Genomic DNA, 20,515 nt, shown 5'->3' on the forward strand with positions numbered 1-20,515 from the left:
ATTCTCTATTTTAAGACATAAAAAGAGCCAGTGTGTGTGTGATACCCAAAAAGTTATCCTAGAAAAAAATCCTCCACTGCGTACAAGGCTTTTTCCAGAAAGTATGCCTTCAAAGCATTATGAAATCGAGGAAAAGAAGTAATTGATTTAATTTCCAAAGGCAATTGATTATGCATCTTTTTGGCTCTGTATAGAATAGAGCTTTTTACTAACTCGGACCGAGGGGTTTGCAGATAAAGATCATGCACTGCGTTGCGAAGTAAATAATTGTGAGACGGCCTACTTGGCATTTTTGACTTATGTTTGCGTACTAAGCAAATAGATTCCAATATGATTAAAGAGGGAAGAGTAAGTATCTTATATTTTTTAAAGATTTCTTGACAGTGAGCTCTGCTATTAAGTCCAAGCAGATACCGAACTGCTCTCTTTTGGAGTTTAAAGATGCGCTCAAATTGAGTCACACCGCATGTGCTCCAGAATGGAAGGGCGTAACGTAGATGTGACTCAAAAAGGGCATAATAAACTGTTCTTGATGTTTGAAAACTTAATTCCCTGGAAACTGATCTTAAGGCAAAACATGCTGAACTTAATTTTTTATACAGGGTGTTACTTAAAGGTATGTCATAATTTAAAAGGGACATTCCTGGACCGATTTTAAGTCAAAAAGTTCACATAAACATGGGTCCTAAAATGCTTAGTTTTTAAGATACAGGGTGTTAAAGTTTTTTTTTTTTTCGTTTTTAATAAATTTTTCAAATATGGTTTAAAATATTGAACTGAATTTTGGCACAGGATATTATGGCATAAAAACACATTTTTTAGATGTTCACCTACTTTTTTTTAGCAATCAGTGGCGTAGCTATGATGAATTTTTAATACAATTTTACAAAAAAAATACTACGCCATTGACTTACGAAAAAAATTATGATTTTATCTTAATTATCAATCAATTATAAACAAAAAATTCCTCCATGACTTTTGCTGTAAATCTTACCGTTTGGGTGTAATCGTTAATTAAAAAAACGTCTTTTATGCATAAAATGCATCTTTAAAAATTATGGAAATAAATCAAGTTAGCTTTGCTCGTTGCCAGCAACTGTTTTTTTGTTGTTGTAAACATTATGACACTGACATTAATGATTATTTTTGATTGTATTAAGTTTGATTTTATCTTCAGTTTTTATTAGGTATATTTTTTAAATATTTATTTTCAAACTATTTTTTACAAACTGGTGAACAAAAAGCAATAACAATTAAATACAATACATAATTTACAACAAATGTTGGAAATGACCACCTCTTGCCTCTATGCAGGCTTCTGCTCTTCTTATAGAATCACGAACTCTTTCGAAAATTCCAGGCGTGTTTCATATAGTTTCACATCCGTCAATAATTCTATTTCTTAGTTCTTCTAATGTCACAATTGGTGTCTGATAAACCAATGTAAAAAAATCTAGGCTATTTAAGGCAGGTGATCTAGGTGGCCAAAACTGTGGTCCTCCACGGCCTATCCATTTATTTCGGTAGACTCTATTTAAATGCTCACGAGCCAATATGCTAAAGTGGGCTGGAGCACCATCATGCATAAACCAAAGTTGTTGCCGTAACTGAAGAGGAACATCTTCGAGAAGCAAAGGCAAATCATTTTGGAGAAAATTACAATAATTCTGTCCGTTAAGGCGTCCTGGTAAAAAAGATGGTCCAATTAAATGATCGGATACGATACCGATCCAAACGTTTATTGAAAATTGTTCCTGAAAATGTGTCTCTGTAATCGCATGAGGGTTTTCTTGAGCCCAGTAATGATTGTTATGGAAATTGATTATTCCATTTCTGGAGAAATTATCTTCGTCCGTAAACAAGATGTTCGCACCAAATTGAGGATTTTGTGTTACTATTTGGAGATACCATCTACAAAATTGCATACGCGGTTCATAATCTCTAAGAAGCATTGCCTGAACCCTTTGTATGTGAAAAGGATATAACAAAGAATCCCTTAAAATTTCCCATACCGTCTTGTAGCAGATGTTCAATACCATACCAATTTTTTGTGTACTTGTGGTCGGATCCTCTTCGCTGCATGTAGGACAGCCTCTTCAACTGCCGGTGTCCTAACTGTACGGGGCCTTCCCTCAGCAGAATTAGCCTTAAAACTGCCAGATTCAGCCAGACGACGATGAATGTTTATAAATATTCTTCTATCTGGGACAGCGCGATTAGGATACCTTTCTTGATACAAATGCCGCGCCTCCATAGCATTACCATTGGCAAGTCCATAAAGGAAATGCATTTGCGTCATTTCCAAATTAGAATAATCTACCATTTTTTAACTAGTACAATTGACGTTTTAAGATCCAAAGGGCACTAAAAACAAACTGTCAAGAATAATCACTAACGCAAGTGTCATAATGTTTAAAACAACAAAAAACAATTTCTGGCAACGAGCAAAGCTAACTTGATTTACTTCTATAATTTTTAAAGATGCATTTTATGCATAAAATACTTTTTTTAATTAACGATTACACCCAAACGGTAAGATTTACGGCAAAAGTTATGGAGGAATTTTTTGTTTATAATTGATTGATAACTAAGATAAAATCATAATTTTTTTCGTAAGTCAATGGCGTAGTATTTTTTTTGTAAAATTGTATTAAAAATTCGTCATAGTTACGCCACTGGTTTCTAAAAAAAAGTAGGTGAACATCTAAAAAATGTGTTTTTATGCCATAATATCCTGTGCCAAAATTCAGTTCAATATTTTAGCATCAATATGCAAGTCCCATTTTAGGGAGTAGTCAACATTAAGTCCCAAGAACTTCACAGATTCTACAACGTCCAAACTGCTGTTGTTAAGTACAAAGGGTTGAATAGGAGTTTTATATGATAAGACTTTAGTTTTTGAGACATTTAGGCACAGAAGATTAGAATCGCACCACGATTTAATGGTAATTAAGTCATTAGAAATAGTAGCATGTAGTGCCCTAGCATCCAGATTGCTCCATGTAAAGCTAGTATCGTCAGCAAAAAGACAGATTTTGCCACTGATGTTAAGATTGGCCATGTCATTTATAAAAATCAGAAACAAAATAGGGCCCAGGACTGAACCTTGAGGTACCCCACATTCTATTCGTTTGCAAGAAGACTTCGTCGTATCAACCTTTACAATCTGATTTCTGTAACTGAGATACGATTTAAACCACTCAAGGGGCGTTCCTCTGAACCCATAGTGATTCAATTTGTCAATTAAGATGTTATGGTTTACACAATCAAAAGCCTTGGAGAAATCACAAAAAATTGTTGCTGTTGAATGATTATTATTTATACTGGTGTAAACACTATTAAAGAGAGAAAACATAGCATCATTTGTGCACTTGTTACGCAAGAATCCAAATTGGTGAGGAGTAAGAATTTTATATTTAAACAGAAACGATAAGAGCCTTTTTTTAACCAATCGTTCAATGATCTTTGATAAAGTGGGAAGGAGTGCGATTGGGCGATAGTTTGAAGCTTGTTGTTTATCTCCTCCCTTATGCAAAGGAATAATTATTGCAGTCTTAAGGCAGGTAGGTCTTAAGACTCCATTTTGGAATGACTTGTTAATTAAGTTTGTTAGATGAATTAAGGTGCAATTTGGCAGATTGGAAAACATTTTGAGAGTGAGCCCATCTGTACCAGATGATGATTTGTTTTTTATTTCATTAATTGTAGTTTGAAGCTCTGTTGATACAATGGGGGTAAAAAAGAAGCTGTGTAAATTTTCATTTGGAAGATATAAACGAGGATCGTGAGAAGGTGTTATGGTAGCCATTAGATTTTTAGCTACATTAAGAAAGTAGTGATTAAGGTCCTCAGGTGAAGTAGGGATAGTGCTAGATGAAGAAGTCTTATTTCTTAATTCATTTACAATAGACCATGTTTCTTTGGCAACATTACTTGATTCGATCATCCTTTTATTATAATAAATATCTTTTGCAGCTTTTATAGTCTTATGGTACATTTTTCTATAAAGCTTGACATAGTTATGAAAAAATACGCTGTCTGTAAATTTTTTCAAGTGTGATAATGAGTGCATGCTTTTTGCAGAAACACGTAAGCCTTTAGTGGTCCATGGCTTATGATATTTAATTTTGATAGGTCTAAGAGGAAACGACTTATCTGCAATACTTGATAAAGACTTTATAAAACTAGAAAATTCACTATCTATATCGTCAGAAAGAAAATCCCAATCAGCCGTTTGGCATAAGTTCTTGAATTGTAAGAAATTATTGTTGCCAAAAACACGGCCTAATTTACGTAACGTGTTTTTGCCTTTAGAATTTATGGAAAATTTAGTTAGGACAGCTTCATGATCAGAAGCAAAAGATGACACGACATAGTCGATGGTACTAGAACTATTTCTAGTTATTCTGGTAGGAAAGTTAATATGCATTATTATACCCATTGAGGCGAAAATAAAGTGAAGAGATTCTTGAGCAGCACACACACTGGAAAAATCAATATTAAGGTCGCCACACAAAATTAATTTACCTTTTAAGGGCAAGGATTCTAGCAAGCTTAGTAGTTTTTGAAGGAAAGTCTGTAAGTCAGCGTCAGGTGTTCTATATATACAAATAATATAGAGGTCGTATATATAATGGTAAACTATGGAAAATTCAAATACTTTTTCTGATAAAAAGTTATCAAGTTACCGGTGAAAAATCGTTGTTTATAGACATAATCATAGTGCCCCCATGAGATAAATTACTTCTATTAAATCTTGCTATTGTAGTGTAATTTTGAACAAAAACAGGTTCATCAATGTTTAGCCAGTGTTCGGTTATAGCAACTATTTCTGGAAAATTTAGCTCTTCTAATAAAAGAAATAATTCATTAGTTTTGTGTCTTAAGGACTGAATGTTAAGAAGAAATACGCTAAGCTTGCTATCATCCGATTTATCAGAGGGTGCTTGATCCTCTGGTCGCGTCACGTTATTTAAAAATGTTTGTTCCTAGATGAGGAACCAGTGGAAAAATAATTAGATTGACTTTCTCGTATTTTTTGAAGCCTTAAAATTTTTTCTGAAGAAAAGAAGGATCTAAAAGCGGAGAGGTCTTCTTCCACTTCGGCTGCACCAATTCCATAGACGGTAAACAGACTTTTCGGACGGAAAAGTCGTGGAAACGGATATACAAGCGTCGGAGAGAGTCTATGTTAGTAGGTAGGCCCTCTGAAGCTAGCATTAGCTTGACACTGGTCTTGGTGTAGCCTTCGAGACAGACGTTGGAAGGCTGGTCATAGAGGTATGCCAAGTAGAGCCTAAGAGTTTTTAAGATGGTGGGGTCTCTCAGTCTAGCCAACAGGTACCGTCCATTTTCCGCATCAGATTTTTGGGATAGTCGCACTACTGGAGGAGTCATCGGGTCCATATTATGCAGTCCATCATCATCGTTGGCCTTCTCCACAAATTTGAAGCTGACATTTTCTTGCCCAAATGACTTAGATGCAGCTATCGCATCTTTATCTGAACCAATTTGAAGCATACTGAGCTGATTTGAGACAGGTTTGGGAGTTAAGGTTTTATTAGCTGCCGGTGGAGAATTTAACGGTGGTAATGGACCCATCCTTCGTCCATCCACTACAGCACCAGCCGGCCATACGTTCGTCTCTTTTAGCTGGCTAAAAAGGTCCTTGTTTTGGACACCTACTTTAAAGCTGGAGTTCACACTGTCTTCGTTTTGCGTGAACGGAAAACATCGAATAAAACCATTAGTCTGGATCTTATCTTTAATGTAGTGAGCGAGCCGGTTTACCGTATAGTCAGGAGAAATATTAGAGACGATTAGGTTATGCCATTCTTCCCTAGTTATGGTTTTCTGAGGTGAAACCGTTATTCTTTTTGTAGGGGGCGAAACTTCTGGTTCCTGATCGGTCTGTAGAAATGGAAATGGATCTTTTTGCTATTGTTGGAATGTATTTAGGGATTTCTTTTTCCTTAACTGTCAACTTTTCCATTTTAAGGGCCATTTGATTAATAATCTTCCGTAAATCTTCCATTTCCTTGGCAAGTTCTTGTTTGGGGGAATCATGAATCTGGATCTTGACGGATTCGTCGTGATTTCCCAAAAGAAGTGAAGACAGGTTAAAGAGCTCTTGTTTCATATCCCTGATTGAGTGAAACATTGACTCTTGACCATTTTCAGATCTACTATTGGTGAGCAAGTTGTGAATGTCATTCATTTTCTCGAACAAAACCTTCCATTTGGGACCATTTTGACTCAAGATGTCATATAGTTCTGTAATGACAGGGTAGAGATCCGTATTCTTTTTGAGACATGAACCTAAAGCATCAAGAATGTCTAAAGGAATCTGCGCTTTTTGTAACTGTGAAACCTTGTCGTGAAGGTATTTTAAACTACGAGAGTCACAAACATTGCAGAAGAATCTAATGTTATGGTACTTTTGATTATACAGTACCGTTGTTGTGGCCTTATCCAAACCAGTACAGGACATGCAAAAATTTCGGCGACATTCCCCGCTACAGCGAAGCTTATATTTTTCTTTCTCCAAGATGGTCTTTTGACAGGAATCACACTTAAATTCAGCCATAATTTCTTAAGATTGATTTCAAAAAGTCCTCTGTCTATTGCATTCATATTTTTCTACTGACGCTAACTTGTATAAACTGTGTTATAAATGTCAGCGTCATGAACTTTAAAAGAAAATGCCAACAAAAAAATGAAAAATCAACCTGATCAACCAACTGAACGACCGCTGATAAAAATGGTACCAGGGAAACTATTAGACGTACAAAACACTTTTCAGAGCAACCAAACCAATCCAATGGCGTATTTATTTATTTATTTATTAGCGGGTCAATTCCAATACAAAATTATGCATGCAACTAAGTACAAGCTCATATAACAAAAATCAAAATTAAACAAAAAAGAAAAAAAACGATACATACATAAAGTTTCGTTGTCCTTTGTCGAATGCAATGAGTCGAAAATTTATAAGTAGTAGTACCTAACATTAAAATAACTAAAGTCCGTAATTGTATCTTTAAAAACAAAACGCTCCGGAAAAGAAGTAGGAAGGAGTGCGTAGTAAAAACATGCAGGGTTCATAAGTTTAAAATGCTGTACTTCAGTGTAAAAAGGAATAAATGCAAAACAAAACTAGGGGTTTATAGAAAAAATTACTAGTGGATTATTAGCGTAACTAGGATGTATTACGTATGGATAAACAAACTAGAGGTTTGTAAAAAAAAAAGTTACCAGTGGGTCATCATACTATTAATGTAAAAATGTATCGAGAGACGAAATAACTGTCTCTTAGATATATAACTAGGAAGATTTCGTACTTTACATGTTAAAGTATATGAATAAACAAACTAAGGGTTTCTTTGACAATCAATGGTTTATAAATGAAAATCAGCTACAACTCTCAAAAAAAAGGTTCAAAGGTTGAAAAAAATCAAAGCTATGTAGCTCATTACCTAGTTTTAATATTCGAAGAATCAATTAGCTTTTGGCTTGAAGAACATTGAAAGGCTACAATTAGTATTGCCTTGGAACTATGGGTTGTTTCTTTGCTTGCAACACCTTGTTCTTCTTTAATAAAATATGAAGCATTTTTTTCATAAGATATGATAAGACCTAAAATACTCTATAAAGAAGTAAACATTCAAAGTTAAATGAATGTAGATCACGTATATTAGGAAAAAAGGCAACAAGATCGGTACGCCGCTCGATCGCATTGTTGATTCTGCCGACACAAGTAATCTTTGCCAGTGACGTCGTCAAAAAATATTTACCTAATAAATATTTATTAGTAATAGATTATCCTTTGAATTATAAACAATATAACCGTTTATAAATCCTTTATGCATTTTTTTAACGCGCTTCATTAGAGTAAAGGTATCTAATAAAAAGCATTTTTATGGAAATTAAATATTTAATAATTATTAGATTTCAAGTTTTCATTATTCTAATAGTGAGTAAGTACAAAGATCGGCGTAAATTGCCCTAATATTTTCTCATGGGCGGCACAAGTTTTTTACTATCGTAACAGTTGAATTGAACAGAAACACAAAAACATTGAAATGTCTCAACCTTATTCCTTTTTCAATCAAAAACTATAGAAAAAACACAGAACTTCACAAATGCCGAATGTAGACATAAAGCCGTTTGTCAAGATGACATTTCGCAAGATGACATTAGCTTTTGCTTGCGGTGTTGCCATTTCAAATTTTTTAGAAACGGTTTTAGGAATAAGAATGTTAATATTTTTTTTTTGCTTTGAAGATGTTATTTTTGTGCTTAGAGCAATGTTCTAAGAGCTATGCGGCTTAACTTTTCTTGAAAAACTTCATTAAGAAAGTTTAAGTTTAAAGAATTAAAAGGAACACAAATGCATGGATTACCAATGGTATCAAAATGTCTGTAAAATGTATTAACAGACAGGATCATTAAAAAAATACTGAGTAGAGCGATGAGTCTTGGATGTGGATTTGCCCCACAAAAATCTAAAACTCAAGTTTTAGATTTTATTATTGTCGACGTTTCGGTAATGTATGTACCGGGTGTACAACTAAGAGAGGTTGCCGGCCATATCTCAGTAACTAGTCATCCCACAGCAGAGGGAAAAAAATATTTCTTATAAAAGCGGTAAAGAGAAATCGTTAGAAATGATTTATAAGTTCGTACGGTGACCGCCAGGGGGCGTAACACAACATTGAAATAGAAAAAATTGGTTTATTGAAAATATTCAAAGTAAATCCTAAAAAAGAAAGCTGCCATTTAAAAGTATTATAAATTCTCAACATTTTTTATTTTAAACTTTTTTTTCTTATCTGTCAAATAATAGGTGGAGGAAGGGTTGAATATTTATATCTAAAATTGTTGATAACTTTTGATTGGCCTAACCAATTTTAACGAGCTTACTTTTGTTTTCAAGAATAATTATCAGGCTTATATGCGGTATAATTACTTAGCCGACTTAGTTGTTTTGTTGAGCGCTAGAGGGCGGTTTGTGTTATTTTGGACTTTTTCAGCGATTTTCTGGCAAATATTAAATATAGCGATATAATTTTTTTTACTTAAGCTAAAAGAGCATGAAAAAACATAAAAACTGGCGCAAACCGCAACTCCATATCTTATTTTATTCCGAAATTATTAATTAAACTGTTTTTGAACAATAAAAATAAAACTCAAATTTTTGTAATAAATAAATTGTTTTATATTTTTAATGGTGTCTCAAGACTATATAATAGATGCTCAAACTGTTTTCCTTCATTTTCAATACACAGTCGAAGTCGTTGCGCCGTTGACAGACCCGCTGTCTGGATTTATGCTGTGGGTAAGGAATTTATTGCATTGCGTATTTGGTCCTGCATGTTGTTGTGTGTTTTGGGTGGGGTGACAAAAACTAAATCTTTAATCCTTCCCCATAGATAAAAATCTAGAACAGTCAGATCTGGGGATCGAGCAGGCCAAGGAAAAATACTTCCTCTTCCTATCCACAAACGATACTGTCTAGTTAAGTATTGACGAACTTGAACTGCAAAATGTGCAGGGCAACCATCATGTTGGAAAATTATTTGCCCTCTTGTTTCCAAATCAACATCTTCCAGTAACCGGGAGATCATTTTGCAAATAAATTAAATACACATTTCCAGAAAGTGTTTGGTTGAAAAAGAAAGGACCAATAATTTTTCCGCCAATAATTCCGCACCACACGTTTACAGTCCATCTGCCATGGTGTTGAGTCTCGCAAATCCGACAGGGATTTTGTTCTGCCCAATAATGCAAATTATGCAGGTTTACACCACCATCACTGCTAAATGATGCCTCGTCGGCGACGAATGCCGCGAATAAGTTCAGCAATGTATATAGATTTTGGTAAACCGGTAAAGACTCTATGATTATAGTGTCTTCTGTCAGGTTATCTTTGGGCATATATACGGGCTGCAATGCGTGCATTTTGCATTAACTCAAAATACACTGCTAGGTACGTTTGGCATTGTTAAAAACTTAAATGATTTCAAAATCTGTCTTCGACGTTACATTTGACATCGATCATAAACGTTTTATCATGGCCCCGAAAATATTTATCAAATTTATTTGTTTCCAAAGCTTACTATTGACTATGTGAAGCAATAATGCCAGCGCGGCGACAGATTTCATTGTTCAAAAACATTTTAATTTATAATTTCGGAATAAAATAAGATATCGAGTTGCGGTTTGCACCAGTTTCTATGTTAACTTATTATTATTCTAAAATTACGTCGTTGTATTTAATATTTGCCAGAAAATCGCTGAAAAAGTACAAATTATCCGCGAATGTGCCGATGGGGCCGGAACCCATAGTTGGTATCGCCAAATGCGTTGCGGTCGCATCAATGAAGGGTCTGCTGGACAAGTGGACCCACCGAAGATGGACTGAGTCCCCTGGTATGAGACAGGCCCAAGCGTACATAGGTGGGCCCTCTGCCTGTCTCACCAAAAATCTACTACGCCTAAAAAGATGCGAAATTCGGCTAGTGACAGGTCTTTTAACCGGTCACTCACACTTAAGAAGCCATCTCCAAACTATCGGTATTGCGGACAACCCGGAATGCCGATGGTGCTGTGAGGAGGATGAAACCGTTGACCATGTAGTCGGGGAGTGCCCAGCACTCACGCGCGCCAGGTTCAAATACTTGGGTAACACTTTCAGTGTACCGAGCGACTTTAAGTCCTTCAGACCAGATAGCCTTATAGGTTTCTCTAAGGCCGTTGGGCTCTGGTAACTCCCGGTGGGACATGACGGGTCCATCAGGAGACCTATATGCACAACTGCCTTGGCAGCCCACTGTTTCATCAATTCAAGTACAAATTAAAACAAACCGCCCTCTAGAGCTCAACAAAATAACTAAAACGGTTAAGTAATGATACCACATAAAAGCCTAATAATTATCCTTTAAAACAAAAGTATGCTCGTTAAAATTCGTTAGGCCAATCCAAAGTTATCAAGAATTTTAGATATAAATATTCAACCCTTCCCCCACCTATTATTTGACAGATTAGAAAAAAAAGTTTAAAATAAAAAATGTTGAGAATTTGTAATACTTTTAAATGGCAGCATTCTTTTCTAGGATTTACTTTGAATATTTTCAATAAAACCAATTTTTTCTATTTCAATATTGTATTACGCCCCATAGCGGTCATCGTACGAACTTGTAAATAATTTCCAGCAATTTCTCTTTGCCGCTTTTATTAAAAATATTTTTTTCCCTACGCTGTGCGATGGGTAGTTAGTCAGATATAGCCGGCGACCTCTCTTAGTTGTACACTCGGTACAATCATAAAGACGTAGTGAACCACAAAAAATGATTATTACATACAATAGTCATTTTGGTTCTTAAACAGAAGTAGAATCAACCAATGATTTAATTAAAATTAGTTGGTAAAGTGAAACATGTAACTTATCTGTTTTGAATTTTACTTTTTATTATTATCAGTTCTCTTAAGACCAACTTGTTTTTATTTTAACTAGAATAATAGTCTTTTTGAGAATCATGGACAATTTCCTTCGGCTTTCATTGATAAATTTACTATTTGAAAATGTATTTCCGTATCATGCTTTTTCAGTTATAAAAATAATTTTTCATTAAACTTGTTCACTTTAAAATCAAAACTTTTAAGATATTGTTGTCAAAAAATTATGAAGAAATTAAATAGTACAAATTTTAATTAAAAAAAAAACAACGAAGCGAATTTTCGTATTATATTTCAACTCTTTCGGTATTCTTATTTATTTTTCTTATGTATCGAAAATTAAAAAAATATCCGGTCTACCAGTTAGTTATACTAGGGTTAACTTTTTAAACCAGATCTCTGTATTTTTAACTAATTATGTAAATTAATTTACTAATGCACAAAATAATATAAACCAATAGTCACGCATGTTTTACCAGTGTGCAATCACTTAACATTTTCATATTCAGCTTTTATATGTTTTTAACCTATATGATTTTACTTTATCTAAAAGGATGTGGCAGTCTAATATACAGGTTGGGGAATCGATCATTATGCATAGAGAGATGCTTAAAAGCGAATTATGGCAACGCGCACGCATGCATTTCAAAAATAAAATTAAAACTTAAAAATAAGCTTAAGAAGAATTAATTCTTGGAATAAAAGACTCAAACAGACCTCCTTTTTTGGCTAAACAATAAGTTAACCTATCATAAAAGCCATTTTGTACTTTTAAAAGAGTTTCTGGTGAAATGGCATTAGCACATTCAATTTGTCTTAAATTCGGGTTTGTCAAGGGTCTCCTTAAGATAGCTCCGTAAATAAGTAATTGATCTAGGAGACTATTAATATCCGACGTATAAAGTACCATGAATAAAAAACGGCCTTAAAATATGGTCGCCCATTCAATTTTTGAGGATACTGAGTATGGAATTGAAACTTTTTTGATCTCGTTATCCCGAGACCAATACACAGGAGGGATCTTGTTTCCCATTTTAGGGAAACAAGATTCAGCTGAAAATAGAGTATTTCGTAAAAAAAAAATAATTGTAATTTGCTTTTTCTATCATGGTTTAAATACCCTTCCTCGCCACTAGTCTTCGGGAAATATCGCTCGAGTCTTGGAATATTTGAAAAAATTGCACCCATGTTTTTTCCAAATAATGGAAACAGTTTTATGGTCCATATACTCAGTTTCTCTCCAATACTTCTACTTGATCGTGTTGAATCCACTTTTAGGCACCTCAAATCATTTCTATAATATTTACTTTTTTGCTATTAACTTATTTGCTATAATATTTTTCAAAGCAATTTTTTTGTCAGTGAGACACAAACCGAATTGCAAGTACTGCACGACCATCGTGTACGGTGTTGTTCCGCTTTTCTGCTGCAAAATACACATTTTCTCGAAGACGAATATTTTGGCTTTTGAGCACATATGTCTGTGCGCTTTTCCAGAGGAATGTTTACTTTGAATTTGTTAGAGGTCATCTCAGTACTTGGTCTACCTCTTCGGGGATTTTCAGAAGCTGCACCAACCAACCCACTTGCCACACACAAACGAAAACTTTTTAAATCTAAGGATTTTTCCTTACACCTTTCAGTGTATAGAATATATAATGCCACATAATTCTGTGCCACCATTTTCGACTTTTTCTATCCAGTTCATAGGTTGATTTTAGCATATCAGTTTTGTCAACATATCCCATATTTGCATTGTAGTTCTTTTTAATGACAGGGCATGCAATCGTTTCTCTCTCTCCATCCTTTTTCTTTCTCTCAACGGTCTCTATTATTCCCAGCATGTGAAAATTACTTGCCATTGCAACTACTCTTTTATCCTTCCATTTCCAAAATGTGATCCCATCATCTGTTACTCGAAAGTCACTCTCGCCTCATTTCAATGCTTTGTCTTCTTTCACATCAGTTGGTATTCCTTCACGATTTTGCTTAATTGTTCCACAGGCATATATTTTATCTAATTTTAGTTGCCGCAAAAGCACTTAAGAGGTAATATAGTTATCAAAATAGACAAAATGATGACCATTCACTAATGATCTTGTAAGGTCAGTTACCACCCTGGCACCCAAATGTTTTTCTGAATTTTCTCCAATTTTTCCCCTATAAATTTGAAAATGATCTACATATCCACTCTCCGATGCTTTAACCCACACTTTATACCCAAGCTTGATCGGTTTATTCGGCATATACTGGCGCAGGGAAGATCGTCCTTTAAATCTAATCATTGATTCGTCGATGGAAACGTTTTTCGTTGGTTTATAATATTTCGCATGATTTTCTTATAGAACCTGTAGAATAGGCTGGACTTTGTATAACTTATCGTATTGGGGATCTCCGCGTTTGGGCTGCATTACGTCATCATTCAAAAGAACGTTTCCTAACAACCAATCAAATCTTGTTCTGGGTATAAGACTTGAAATATAGTTATCCCGAAGCTCAATCTGCGTCGATCAGAGGTCTCGAGGGTAGACGCTTTATTCCCATGAGTATATTTATCGCAAAAAATATCTTCCATTTCCATTGCATTCGTGGGCGTGAAAAGTTTTCCGGAACGGGCGCTTGCTTGTGTTGCGTACAGGTTGGTTTGGAAGACGATGTGGCCAAACAAACTGTCCGGAAACAGACACAAAAATACCTCAACAGGGAGCTCAATGTCATCTGATATATTTCAGTACTGATATATATACAAGGTTCAGAATCCTTGGTAAATTCTTGGGGTGCCGTGTAGTTTGTTGCAACTTTTTTCTAAACAAATTTATCTAAACTGAGTTTTTTCTGCAAATCTGAAAGGAGTATGAGGTCATCGTCGCTATAAGAACTATCACTATCAGAGGCCCTCTCAGGGTGAATACCAACATTATCATTTTTATTAGTGGCGTGGTGTACATCCACATCAATGATATCTTCATCTGACCCATTTTGATCATCCTCCGATTCATTTCCTGAAGGTATGTCCTCAAATATATTCATGGACTCTTCATATCTTATATTTTCAAATTCTTTGTAAGACCATTTTTTCGCTGAAACAAAATATCCAATCAATTAGTCACTATCCACGCAAGCACCTAACTTATAATTGAATCAAAAACAAAAGTATATGCCCACCAATAAACAAACATACCAACAACATACTAAATAGTTTTTTCATCGACTTCCGCCGCAAACTTCACAATTACCGAACTGACGGCAGAGCAACTAACCGAGCAAAACAACCAAGTTATTCAAAAACAAAAAAATATACCCACAAATTACACAAACACACCGCCAAACATACAAAGAAAAAATCCAAAATCATCGAAAATATTAGGCATTGATTGCTTTGTGGTATCAATTGACACCACATTAATTTTATTCAAAGCAACCAATAAAAATATATAAAATCACTTGTTCCTATGATATAACATAAAACAATACCTAATAAAATATGGTACTTGCCAGCCATGTCCTTATTTTTTACACTTAATTTACACACAAATCTATAAATGTCAAATAACAAGCTGTTAGCAACGGCGTCCCATTTAAATTATTTTTGTCCTACTAGATGACAATATAGTGCTACTTCTTATACGGTGGTTTAGGCAGATAATCGCTCCGCAGCGCCGTGATAAATTATTAAAAAAAAGGTGGCTTCATGGTGACACCACAAAGCTTGAAAGGGTTAAATAAGGAGAAAGCTATATCGCCTGTTGCAGACGATATATCCAAGTGTCGTTTGCAAATCACCAAAAACTAGACAACCCCTTATTAGGCAACCGTTATAACGGTTTATTACAACACTAAAAATGTTCAGAGCGACCAACATCAAAAGGACACAACCACTATAAAAATGGCGGCCACCAGGCACCGGTATTTTTGGTCATGGTGGCCGTTTGTATTAGCAGTCCAGATATATTTATACGTTCGTAGTCCACTGCTCCGTCTTTACTGAAATGACACACCATTACCGTTATAGAGGTAATAAATTCGCGCTTGCCCTACTCTAATCTCCACAAACATTGTACTATGCGTTCTAAAAACATCCGGTTACCGATTGTCACCCTACGTTAAATAGAACACTGCATACCTACTAAATAATAAAATAAATAAATAATGTAAATAATATTTTCAACAAACTCCAATATGTTGGCGTTTATATTTGATACGCTAAATTGGTTCATTATTTAAGGAGACGCAAAATCGTTCTCGCACAGATAATTGCGTATATCGTACATTTTAATAAATTGCCTTTTGGAAACCATACCATGCGGTTGCACATGCACATATTGTAAATAATATTATCATAACATACCTACTTTTACTTCACAAATCATGGTGTGTGGCTAATTGTCTTAATATTCCAAAATTGTTAACATCTGCGCTTTGGTTTCACTAAAATGCTAATCAACTCATTTTTGGCAAACATTTCGTTTTTTCACTACCGCTTCTGGCTTTTTAACGTTTTAAAAATGTACAAGCATTTTCTAAAAATTCCCATATTTTTAGAAACTAAAAGTGAACCAACGCTTGAAACCAAAACAAATTTTAAAATTGGAGATTTGGTTTGGGGTCCGACAAAGGGGTCCTCATCCTGGCCAGGAAAGGTGGTACATATTGAACGGGATTTGGCTACCATCAAGTGGTTCGGTGCAGAAAAAAATCTGTCAAAAATCAAAATTGCTATTTTACAGACTTTGTCCGAAGGATTCGATGCGCATCATCAGGCCAGGAAAAATGCCAGAACGTGAGTTTTTTGGATTTTAGTGACGGCATCATTTCAAAATAGTATACTATAAGTCAATTTCTTTAAGCGACATACACTCACCGGCATGAAAAATGGAGATGCACTTAACATTTTATACAGGTAGGCGAATAGAAGACTCTGCATAGCTTCTCGCTTACTTTCTGGTTGATAAGCGATGTGTTAAATTTTGAGACATCTTTTTGCCTCCAATGATATAGAAATTGTCACATCAAAGCTCAACCTATTGAAAGAGTCCGGGAGATGAAACGACGGGAAGAAATGTTTTGTAGTGATTTAGTCTTGCATTCAACACCATCAAGCAAAAGTGTTGGAGAGGAACTGGGTGCACCATAAAACTGTAACGAGTATTAGGAAAAACCTTGCATATAAATGTTTTAAATATTCCAAAAACCAGAAGGTAATTCCTGAAGACCAGTGGCGAAAAATGGCATTTTGTGAAACCATGCTGGAAAAGGCAAATGAAAATGAGAATTTCTTAGTAAATATTTCGTTTTCAGATGAGCCCTCTTTTCCATTGCATGATAAACACAATCCTTTCATTGTTCGTTACTAGTCTTAGGAAAACGAACACAGAAGTTTTCAGTTCCATCAGTACCGACTCAGTACCCTCAAAAGTTGAATGTTTGGGCTGGTATTTTGGGCGACCATATTTTTGGGCCATTTTTCATTGATACACTTCGAACGCAATAAAAATACCTCGAGTTGCTACAAAACCAAGTTCTTCCTGCCGTTCAACTTCTCCCTGATATAGACCTGGGATCAGTCTTTTTTCAACAATATGGCTGGCCTGCTCATAATGCGGTTAGAGTAAAATAATTTTTAACAAATACTTTTCCTAACCGCCTTATTAGTGGGACTGGCGATATTAAATGGCCCTATTTGTCCGCAGATGAAATTTATTTGTGGGGTTATTTTAATGAGACTATTTATAAACACCATAGTAGTAGGCCAATGAATTTAGAGGAGTTAAGAAACAAAATTGTTTAATCTGCCAATTCCATTTTACCTCAAACTCTTTTGGAAGTAAGAAATAGCTTTTACGATAGACTAACCTTTTGGTTAGAAAAGGGTCTTTTTCAGCCTTTTTTTAAATTATTTGTTAGATGTTTTACTTCAAATTCAATTTTTATTAGAGTTTATACTTTATTTTAATAAGAACAACGCTTTGATTTTCCATAAGCAATTTTAAACTAATTCGAAATTCGAGTTCGAAATTCAAACACCAGCGTACTGTCGCGGCGACGGTGTTGCAACATCTTGCCTGTTAGGAACTTTATATGTGGAGTGATTCATTCGCCAATCTGTATATAATGTTAAGTGCACCTCCATTTTTTGTGCCGGTGGTTTTCTATTCCGGTATTATTCTAAAATATTATACAAAAAACTTTTTAAAACAATATCTAACAACAGTTACCGAATTAAAAAACTTTTTATTGCAACACTACGAAAACACATAAATGAGAGGCTTGAGATCTTAAATTATTAAAAAATTAAAAGTATTGGTAGCAAAAACTAGAGAGGGGCATTTTTAATATCGAGCATACGGAGGCAACACCAATGATTACTTGCGTTCTTCTTGACATGCCTAAAATCAAGTGACGAATGTCTTCTTGAGCAATAAGGTCTTATTCCTCTAAAAGAGCGTATTGCCATTCATTTAGGGTTGAATTGAATTGAATTGTCGAAACAGTGGGCTGCCATGGCAGTTGTGCATATAGGTCTCCTGATGGACCCGTCATGCCCCACCGGGGGTTACCAGAGCCCAACGGCCTTAGAGAAACCGATAAGGCTCTCTGGTCTGAAGGACTTAAAATCGCTCGGTACACTGAAAGTGTTTCCCAAGTATTTGAACCTGGCGCGCGTGAGTGCTGGGCACTCCCCGACTACATGGTCAACGGTTTCATCCTCCTCACAGCACCGTCGGCATTCCGGGTTGTCCGCAATACCGATAGTATGCAGATGGCTTCTTAAGTGCCAGTGACCGGTTAAAAGACCTGTCACTAACCGAATTTCGCGTCTTTTTAGGCGTAGTAGATTTTTGGTGAGACAGGCAGAGGGCCCACCTATCTGCGCTTTGGCCTGTCTCATACCAGGGGACTCAGTCCATCTTCGGTGGGTCCACTTGTCCAGCAGACCCTTCATTGACGCGACCGCAACGCATTGGGCGATACCAACTATGGGTTCCGACCCCATCAGCACATTCGCGGATCCCAGTCTGGCAAGAGAGTCCGCTTCCTCATTACCTGCATGGCCAGGTATCCAGACGAGCTGGACCCTGCATCCAACCTGTACCAGTTTTTTCAGGACTTTTATGCACTCTAGTACAAGCTTGGAGCTTACCTTTGCGGCCGTGATAGCCTTAATGGCAGCTCTGCTGTCCGAGCATATTGATACGACTGTATTGCGGTGTCCGCAGCTTAGGAGTTTCTGTCCGCATTTTAATACAGCGAATACTTTGGCCTGGAAGACAGTGGCGTGCTCCCCCAGCGAGTATGCCCTACTGGTATGTGGGATCCCACCAATAAGCCCTGACCCAGCTCTGTTATTCATTCTGGAGTCATCTGTGTACCAGATGGTCCCCCTATTTAGCAATGCAGTTCTGTTGGAATGCTGCCACTCCTCTCTGCATGCAATGTGCGTCACCAATCCCTCGCAGTCCACAGTCACTAGAGCCATGCAGTCACTGCCCATCAGAAGGAGAGGACATTTTTGTATGGCCCGTGACCAAATTTTTGCGTGACCGGTCTCGCCAGCACGTAGTTCGCCGAGGACGTATAACCTGTACGCAGCCCTCATTGCCTCGATTTGCACAACGAGGTCCAGAGGCGGGAGGCTCAGCAGAGTCTCAAGCGCTCTAGTTGACGCCGTCCGCATGGAACCCGTTAGGGTTTTTTTCGAACGAATTTTCGCTTTCATGTACATGGCCACCAAACGATAGCCCCGTATGTGAGAAGAGGTCTCACAATGCGCGAGTAGATCCAGTGGAGGATCTTAGGAGACAGACCCCAGGTATTGCCGAAAGCCCGCCTGCAGGCCCATCATTTAGGGTTAAAAGAGCAGGAACACGACTTGGTAGTCTTTGCCCAAACATGTCTCAAACATTTTCAATTGGATTTACATCTAAACTTAATGCTACCACTCCAAGATAGGAACATCTAGATAGTTTAAGTGTTCTTGAGTAATTATCACGGTGTAGCGTCGGGCGTTATCATCCATCATAATAAAGTTATTTCCAATAAAATCAACATAAAGAAAAATAAAATCTTGACTAAGGCTAAATCTCGACTCATTAGTAGACAAATGGTGCTCCTATTAATTTTTTCCCCATTATTTATTCCTGGCAAACTGAAGTCGCGTAAAATTATGGCATATAAGAAGCTCTGGATCTGTTGCGGGTTCATGTCTAAGAAGATTGTTGTCTGAACCATGTTCAACGGTACGTTCGTTTACGCTGGTACTTCGGCTGTGATGAAGTCGATTTCTGATTCCTACACCTGTAGCATGACGATCTCGGAAAATTTGTAAGATGACAAAACGATCATCATGAACGTTAGTCCTTCGTTGAGAGTCAGTTCCAGGTTGTCTAGTGTAATTTCCAGTTTTCAAAATACATGTATAAATACGGCGGACAGTGCTACTTGATACAGGATGATAACATTGGTCAACATAACGGTCAGTTATTTTGTCTTGAATTAATGCAAGCATAGGAGTTGCTGTTTCAGGATTAACAGCAGGCAAAATTTCGTCAAACATCCGTTCAATGTATTAAGAAGAATAAAATCCCACGGACAATTATGCAGTTTTGAGTGATAAAATTATGAAACTTTTATTTTAATAAAATTTTTTTGCCTTATTTTAGAAATTACAGAGACCAAAAAGTCGTGCATTGGAGGGTGGACATTTTGCTCATGAACTTTAAGGTCGAAATTGTTTATCGAATGAATTGGTTTTTATTTCATGTTATCGTCCATGGATAATGAACGATGATTTTTTAGAACGAGTTAAAGATACATTAAATTTTTTTTTCGAAAAGAAAGCCAGATATGAAGATAATAAGATAAGATACGAAAAAGTTGTATTTTTAGTTGCTTAAATACAAAAATAAATAAAAAGCTGCAAAGCAAATATTGGCCTTGTTTTTTTCTCAACAATAAGCATGTGGTGCCCACTGACACGCCACTGGACCTAATAATTTTAATCTAGTTATAGCTAAATAAGCGTCTTATAACTTCTAATAACTGCACCAAATTTCAACCA

General features: G+C 36.0%; 1 protein-coding gene across 3 annotated transcripts in view; it reads left to right on the forward strand.

Annotated features, from left to right (window-relative positions):
- Positions 1–20,515, forward strand: part of LOC126744869 (uncharacterized) — a 539,903-nt gene that overhangs the window by 507,468 nt on the left and 11,920 nt on the right. For 2 of the 3 annotated variants that reach the window (XM_050452434.1, XM_050452436.1), the window contains one exon: positions 16,000–16,237. The exons of the other annotated variant lie outside the window; for it this stretch is intronic. In XM_050452434.1, coding sequence (XP_050308391.1) covers positions 16,000–16,237 — 238 coding nt within the window. The remainder of the gene's footprint in view (positions 1–15,999; positions 16,238–20,515) is intronic. 3 annotated transcript variants of the gene reach the window in all.

This window comes from Anthonomus grandis, chromosome 15 (assembly GCF_022605725.1).
Source record: "Anthonomus grandis grandis chromosome 15, icAntGran1.3, whole genome shotgun sequence".
Classification (NCBI taxonomy): Eukaryota; Metazoa; Arthropoda; class Insecta; order Coleoptera; family Curculionidae; genus Anthonomus; species Anthonomus grandis.